At 37.0% G+C, this 8,109-nt stretch overlaps 1 protein-coding gene across 1 annotated transcript; it reads left to right on the top strand.

Annotated features, from left to right (window-relative positions):
- The first annotated feature begins 824 nt into the window (after positions 1 to 824).
- Positions 825 to 8,028, top strand: LOC117006932 (uracil nucleotide/cysteinyl leukotriene receptor-like). Its single transcript, XM_033079705.2, has 2 exons — positions 825 to 1,218; positions 5,120 to 8,028. The coding sequence occupies exon 2, from the start codon at positions 5,412 to 5,414 to the stop codon at positions 6,573 to 6,575; it is 1,164 nt and encodes a 387-aa protein (XP_032935596.1). The 5' UTR covers positions 825 to 1,218; positions 5,120 to 5,411; the 3' UTR covers positions 6,576 to 8,028.
- Positions 8,029 to 8,109: the final 81 nt, after the last annotated feature.

The following is an 8,109-nucleotide window of genomic DNA, read 5'->3' as shown; positions in this document are numbered from 1 at the left end:
AAACATCAAGAAAAAACATCAAGAAAAAACATCAAGAAAAAACATCAAGAAAAAACTCAAGAAAATATTCAATAAAAATCCTCAATAAAAACCTCAATAAAAACCTCAATAAATTAAAATCTCAGTTAAAATCTCAATTAAAATCTCAGTTAAAATCTCAATTAAAATCTCAATTAAAAATCTCAATTAAAATCTCAATTAAAGCCTTGGTGGCTGCCAGGGAAGGGAAGATTTTGCATTTTGTGCTGCTCTCTGAGCTGCTGCAGCAGCAGGAAGGGTGGGGCTGGGTTTTGATATTTTTTAAAATTTTTTTTAATTTATTTTGTATTTTGGGGTGGTTTTTTTTATGTTTTGGATTTTTTTATATATGTTTTGGGGTGGTTTTTTGATATTTTGGGGTTTTTTAATATATATTTTAGGGTGTTTTTTGATATTTTGGGGTGTTTTTTAATCCTTAATCAATATTTTCCTTCTCTCCCCTCTCAGATCTGAACATCCCAGCAGGGCAGGAGCTCCAGGGGCTGAGCTGAGAGCATTTCTGTGATTTTAATTCTTAAATTTTGTGTTTCCAGGCAGGAATTTCCCTAAAAAAATGGGAATTTCAGCATTCCCTGTCTCTCCCTTTGGGGCTCTCTGCTCCAGACTGGATCAGCACAGAAAATCTGGGATTTTCTAATTTAATTTTGTATTTTAATGCAGGAATTTCCCTAAAAAATGAGAATTCCATCACTCCCTGTCTCTCCCTTTGGGGCTCCCTGCTCCAGGCTGGATCAGCACAGAAATTTTGGGATTTTCTAATTTAATTTTGTGTTTCCAGATAGAAAATTTTGTATTTCCAGGCATGAATTTCCCTGGAAAATGGGAATTTCAACATTTCCTGTCTCTCTTCTTGGGGCCTTTTTGTGCTGTCTGCTCCAGGCTGGGTCAGCACAGAAATTTTGGGATTTCCCAATTTAATTTTGTATTTTAATGCAGGAATTTCCCTAAAAAATGAGAATTCCATCATTCCCTGTCTCTCCCTTTAGGGCTGCAGCCCCAGGGATGGTCCCAGAGTGAATCTGGGCTGAATTTGGGGGAATTTTTGGATTTTTTTGGGGAGCCCCAAATCCCTCCCCCATTTTTGTGTCACTGCCCAGGGCTGGTGGCTTCCTGTGCTTTTGTCACATCCCCGGAGCTGAGGCCCCTCCCAGGGTCCCCTGTGCAGCACAGCTGGGTCTGGTGAGTCAAAATTCTCTATAAATTTATCATTTCAGACTTTAAAATGCACAGAAATAATAAATATTGATCGTGGTAAATCCTAAATTCTCTCCAAATTTATGATTTAAATTTTTACAGGGCATAAAAATAAAAAATATTGATCGTGGTAAATCAAATTTCTCTCCAAATTTATAATTTTAGTTTTTAAAATGCACAGAAATAATAAATATTGATCGTGGTAAATCAAATTTCTCTCCAGATTTATAATTTTAGTCTTTAAATGCACAGCAATAATAAATATTGATCGTGGTAAATCAAATTTCTCTACAAATTTATGATTTAAGTTTTTACAGGGCATAAAGATAATAAATATTGATCCCAGTAAATCAAATTTCTCTCCAAATTTATGATTTTAGTTTTTACAGGGCATAAAAATAATAAATATTGATCATGGTAAATCAAATTCCTCTCCAAATTTATAATTTATAATTTTAGTTTTTAAAGTGCACAGCAGTAATAAGTACTGATCATGGTAAATCAAATTTCTCTCCAGATTTATAATTTTAGTTTTTACAGGGCATAAAAATAATAAATATTGATCGTGGTAAATCAAATTCCTCTCCAAATTTATAATTTATAATTTTAGTTTTTAAAATGCACAGCAGTAATAAGTACTGATCATGGTAAATCAAATTTCTCTCCAAACTTATAATTTTAGTTTTTACAGGGCACAAAAAAATAAATATTGATTCTAGTAAATCAAATTTCTTTCCAAATTTATAATTTTAGTTTTTACAGGGCACAAAAATAATAAATATTGATCCTGGTAAATCAAAATTCTCTCCAAATTTATAATTTTAGTCTTTAAAATGCACAGCAGTGAGAAATATTAATCGTGGTAAATCAAATTTCTCTCCAGATTTATGATTTTAGTTTTTACAGGGGATAAAAATAATAAATATTGATCCCAGTAAGTCAAATTTCTCTCCAAATTTATAATTTTAGTCTTAAAATGCACAGCAGTGAGAAATATTGATCGTGGTAAATCAAATTTCTCTCCAGATTTATGATCTTAGTTTTTCCAAGGCATAAAAATAATCAATATTGATTCTAGTAAATCAAATTTCTCTCCAGATTTATAATTTTAGTTTTTAAAATGCACAGAAATAATAAATATTGATCGTGGTGAGTCAAATTTCTCTACAAATTTATAATTTTGGTTTTTACAATGCACAGCAGTGATAAATATTGATCCTGGTAAATCAAATTTCTCTCCAGATTTATAATTTTAGTTTTTCCAGGGCACAAAAAAATAAATATTGATCCTAGTAAATCAAATTTCTCTCCAGATTTATAATTTTAGTCTTTAAATGCACAACAATGAGAAATATTAATCGTGGTAAATCAAATTTCTCTCCAAATTTATAATTTTAGTTTTTACAGGGCATAAAAATAATAAATATTGATCCCAGTAAGTGAAATTTCTGCACAAACTGCAGCTCCAAGGGTTGATGGAATTTGAATTAATTAATTCATGAGCAGGGGGATTTTCCATTCTTTTCCTGGTTTTATTTGTTTATTCTTGGTCCTTTTCAGGTGATTCAATTGGAGCAGCCCCTCCATGGGGAGGTTGTGGCAGTGAAAATCAGGAGAAGAATCAGAAACAAGCAGGAGAAAAATCAGAAATTATCAGGGAAAACATCAGAAATAAGCAGAAAAAAAATCAGAAATAAGCAGGAAAAAAATCAGAAATAAGCAGGAAAAGAATCAGCAATAAACAGGAAAAAATCAGAAATAAGCAGGAAAAAAAATCAGAAATAAGCAGGAAAAATATAAAAAATAATCAGGAAAAAAATCAGAATTAAGCAGGAAAAAAAATCAGAAATAATTAGGAAAAAATCAGAAATAATCAGGAAAAAATCAGAAATAATCAGGAGAAAAATCAGAAATAATCAGGAGAAAAATCAGAAATAAGCAGGAAAAAATCAAAAATAAGCAGGAGAAAAATCAGAAATAAGCAGGAAAAAATTCAGAAATAATCAGGAAAAAAAATCAGAAATAGTCAGGAAAAAAATCAGAAATAAGCAGAAAAAAACTAGAAATAATCAGTAAAAAAATCAGAAATAAGCAGGAAAAAAATCAGAAATAAGCAGGAAAAGAATCAGAAAAAAATCAGGAAAAAAAATCAGAAAAATCCCCCCAAACAAACAGAAAAATACCAGGAAAAAAACCAGAAAAAATATCAGAAAAAAAAAAGTTTTTCTCATGTTTTTCTCGTGGTTTTTTCTCATTTTTGACCTCTTTTATAATGTTTTTTTCATGTTCTTTCTCTCTCTGCATGTTCTTTCCTCGTGGTTTTATCATTTTTTGTCTCTCATGTTTTCATTTTTTGGGTCTTTTCTCCTGTCATCATTTTTCTCTTTTCTCATGTTTTTCTCATTTTTATCTTTTCTTTTTTTTCTCATTTTTTTTGTCTCTTTTCTCATTTTTTTATCATCCTTTCTCATGCTTTTCTCATTTTTTGTCTCTCTTCTCATGCTTTTATCATTTTTTTCCTCCTTTCTCATCTTTTTATCACTTTTTGTCTCCTATCCTCATCTTCTTATCTTGTTTTTTCGGTTTTTTTTCTCACATTTCGCCTATCTGGGGCAGCTGTGACTTTTTGAGATAAACAACTCTTGGGAGGAAATGTGAGCTGAGAGTTTCCTCTGGAAACCACCCCCAGCTTTTTGTTTTGTTCAGTGCCTCAGTTCTGAGTGACTTTAATTCTTTAAATTTTTAATTCTTTAATTTTTTTAATTCTTTACATTTTTAAATTATTTTAATTCTTTAATTCTTTTAATTTTTAAATTCATTATTTTAATTCTTTAATTCTTTAATTCTTTTAATTTTTTCTTTTAATTTTTTAATTCTTTAATTTTTTAGTTTTTTTTAAATCTTTAATTCTTTAATTCTTTTAATTCTTTAATTCTTTTAATTTTTTAATTCTTTAATTATTTTAATTCTTTAATATTTTTAATTATTTTAATTCTTTAATTCTTTTAAATTTTTTAATTATTTTCATTCTTTTAATTTTTTAATTCTTTAATTTTTTAGTTCTTTAATTTTTAAATTCTTTAAAATTTTTAATTATTTAAATTTAAAAATTCTTTTAATTCTTTAATTCTTTTAATTTTTAAATTCTTTAATTTTTAAATTCTTTAATTATTTTAATTCTTTAATTCTTTAAATTTTTAAATTTTTTAATTCTTTAATTATTTTAATTTTTAATTATTTAATTATTTTAATTTTTAAATTCTTTAAATTTTTATTTTTTTAAATTTTTAATTCTTTATTTTCTTTTATTCATTTATTTCTTTAATTCCTCCCTCCCTGGGCTCTGTTCAGGTGCCATAATTTGATTTCTTTGCCCAGATTTCATTGCTGAAGTGCCCTGGGTGTTTCTCTCTCCTATTTCACACCCTTTATTCTGCTTTATTTAATTTTATTTTGCTTTATTTATTTTTTTTTTAAATGAGTGGTGCTTTCCCCCTTCAGAGAAGGTTTATGATTTAAATTCCCCCAGTGTGGAATTTCCTCCATCAACTCTGCACCATTGTCCCCTTGGGATGATTTTAATGATTTTAAACTCAAATATTTGTGGTTTAAATGGTTAATTTTTTAATTTTTTATTTCCTTTTTAAGGACACTGCCTTAAACCCCCAAGCTCTGATCCACAGGGGATGTGGAAATAAATAAAATAAAATAAAATAAAATAAAATAAAATAAAATAAAACTCCAGGAGTAAAGGAGGAGTTCAGGCTTCACCCCATGGGCCGGGAATGCAATTCCTGAAGGGAATAATTCATAATTATAATTTTTAAAAATAATTAATAATGATTAATAATTTAAAAATAATTAATAATGAATTCCTGCTCTGCAGCAGGAGCCATGGCAGGGATTTCCTGGGCTGAGGAGTGTTTAAAGGGACAAAATTCCCAATTTCCAACGGGACAAAATTCCCAATTTCCAACGTGCTCAAAGCCAGCTCAGGAGGTTTGGGAGAAGATTTGCAGCTTTTCAATGGCACAAATTTCCTGATTTCCAACGGGACAAATTTCCTGATTTCCAGTGTGACCAAAACCATCTCAGGAGGAGGTTTGGGAGCAGATTTTCGACTTTGCAATGGGACAAATTCCCTGATTTCCAACAGCACAAATTTCCTGATTTCCAGCATGACCAAAGCCATCTCAGGAGGAGCTTTGAGAGCAGATTTTCATCTTTCCAACAGGACAAATTCCCTGATTTCCAGCATGACCATCTCAGGAGGAGGTTTGGAAGAAGATTTCCATCTTTCCAACAGCGCCAATCTCCTGATTTGTAACGGCACAAACCTCCCGATGTCCAACGCGACCGGAGCCGCCCTGGGAGTTCTGGGAGCAGATCTGCAGCATTTCCTGCTTGCTGTCACCTGCAGCCTGGTGCTGCTGCTGGGGCTGGCTGGCAATGTGCTGTCCCTGTCCCTGCTGTCGTGCAGGGTGAAGCCTCTGTCGCATTCGTACGTGCTGCTGCTGCAGCTGGCGCTGCTGGACTCGCTGCTGCTGGCCCTGCTGCCCCTGCACATCCACTCCCAGCTGCTTGGGGACACCTGGACCTTTGGGGACAAGGCCTGCAGGGCCTCCAGGGCTGTGTTCTGCCTGCACAGCTCTCTGAGTGTGGCCTTGCTGAGCTGTTTCTGCCTGGCTCAGTGGTTGGCACTGCTGCACCCCTTGGTCTCCATCCGCCTGCGCGCCGCTCACTACGCGCTGCTGGCCACGGCGCTGTGGCTGCTGGCCCTTGGTGCCACTGTGCCCCTGGTGCAGCCCAGCAGGGAGCTGGGGAGCTGCTTTGGGAGCTGCCCTGAGAGCTGGGCTCAGCCCACCACCCCTGGCACAGCGCTGGCTGTCACTCTGGGGGTGGCTGTCCCCTTTGTCACCGTGCTGCTGGCGCTGCCGCTGCTGGCCGCGAGCGTTTGGAGGAGCGGGCGCAGGGCTGGCAGGAGGAAAGCTCTGGCCACCATCTCCTTGGTGTTGGCCATCTGTGGCCTCTGCTTCGTGCCCCAGCAGCTCAGCCAGCTGCTGCAGCTGCTGCTGGGCACCCCCCAGCATCCCTTGCTGCCCAAAGTGCAGAGGGTGAGCGAGGCCCTGGCGAGCTGCAGCTGCTGCCTCAATCCCCTCCTGTATCATTTCCACGCCTCCAGCAAAACCTGGCACTGCCCCTGCAGCCTCAGGAACAGGCCTAAGAGGGTGTTCACCATCTGTGATCGCAATTTTGGGGACCCTTCTTGGGGTTACAGAGGCTGGATGGAAAATCCGCGGGGGTGGAACGAGCTGGTGCAGTGCGGGGACGCGCGGAGCTGAAATTCCCGATTATCGCCTCAAAAATGAGCCTGGAAATTCCAATTTTGTTCCATGTGCAGGTGGAGATTTTCATCAGAAAATTGGGACAGTCCTTGGAGCCTCCAGAGCACTCCTGGCTTTGTGTTCAGGGGTGTTTTGGGGGTCAATCTGTTGGATTTTGGGGCTGGTAGAACGTGGGGAAGGAAATCCAGGGAGTTGTGGATTCCTGCTGGGAAATCCATGGAATTGTGGATCCATGGAATTGTGGATCCTGCTGGGAAATCCAGGGAATTGTGAATCCCTGCTGGGAAATCCAGGGAATTGTGGATTCTTGCTGGGAAATCCAGGGAATTGTGGATTCCTGCTGGGAAATCCAGGGAATTGTGGATCCCTGCTGGGAAATCCAGGGAATTGTGGATTCCTTCTGGGAATTGTGGATCCTGCTGGGCTTTCCCTGCTCCCTCCCAGGCTGTGCTCACATTCCACAGCCAAACAGAGGCTTCTGCTCCTGCCTGAAGAACATTCCAGAATTCCAGGCTGGACATTGATGGATGGAGGTTGGGAAGGGAGCAGATATTTGTTAAATCCCAGGATTTATCAGTCAGAGCTCTGTGCACTGGGTGGTCTTGAGATGTCCCAAGTTCATTTTTCCACTCCTTTTTGGAGACATAAACACAATTATCTGACCTTTCCTCCCCCTTTTTTTGGATCAGCAGAGCCCACGTGGCTTCTGAGAACTGAGTTTCCATCCCCTGTGAAACGTGAGACTCTGCAGAGGGTTTTTTTGGTTTTTTTTTCATTTGTGGGCACCAGCAAACCACAGGCCTGGCTTAAAAGCTGCTTAGAGCTGAGCTTAGTGCAGAGGATGTGGGGTTTTGGTGTGAGAGGCACAGGCTGAGCTCTGCTCCTTCAAACATCACTCTGAGAGCAGCACAGCAACAAAAATCAAGATTTGAATTTGCAAATTCGGCCTAAAATTCAGCTTGATTGCACACTTAATTAATTTTTGTTAAAATCCCAGGTTCTGGTCTCTCCTTTCCTCTGTTTTGCTCTTAGCTCAGAGCAATTTTTAAATGCTGGTGAGAAAAATCAGCTCAAACTTTTCCAAAATTATGATCTCTGTGTTGCCTGGGAAGGTTTGGTGAAAATCCTGGAGCTGATTGAACAGAAATTGCCATTTTTATCCCATTTCTGGGCTGTGGGAAATCCTCCCAGCACTGCAGAGATTTTTTTTTTGTTTTGTCAGCCAAGCACAATCTTTATGGATTAAGATTAAAAAAAAAAAAAGGGTCGGAGGCTCCTTGAGCTGGGAATTAAATCAGTTTTGCTGCTTGGTTCTCAGCACATTTAGGTTTTTTTTGTTTTTACTTTCTGCAGCTCCTGTGATGCTTTTATACTTTGAATTTTAATTGTTGCAGGCAGCACTGAGGGAATTTTCAGCTGTGGGAGGGGAAAACACTGAGTAAAACTTCTACTTTAATGTGTAAACAACTCAAAATTCCTCCTCAAGTTTGTTTCCAAACAGGTTCTTGACTCCTCTAAAATCCCAGTGCTG

This window comes from Catharus ustulatus, chromosome 24, assembly GCF_009819885.2.
Source record: "Catharus ustulatus isolate bCatUst1 chromosome 24, bCatUst1.pri.v2, whole genome shotgun sequence".
In the NCBI taxonomy this organism is placed as follows: domain Eukaryota; kingdom Metazoa; phylum Chordata; class Aves; order Passeriformes; family Turdidae; genus Catharus; species Catharus ustulatus.
The sequence above is the reverse complement of the archived record's forward strand: the minus strand, read 5'-3'. Positions and strand labels throughout refer to the sequence as shown.

Excerpts from the sequence above, each read along its gene's own strand:
- LOC117006932 (XM_033079705.2), top strand. The coding sequence starts at position 5,412 with ATGACCAAAGCCATCTCAGGAGGAGCTTTGAGAGCAGATTTTCATCTT.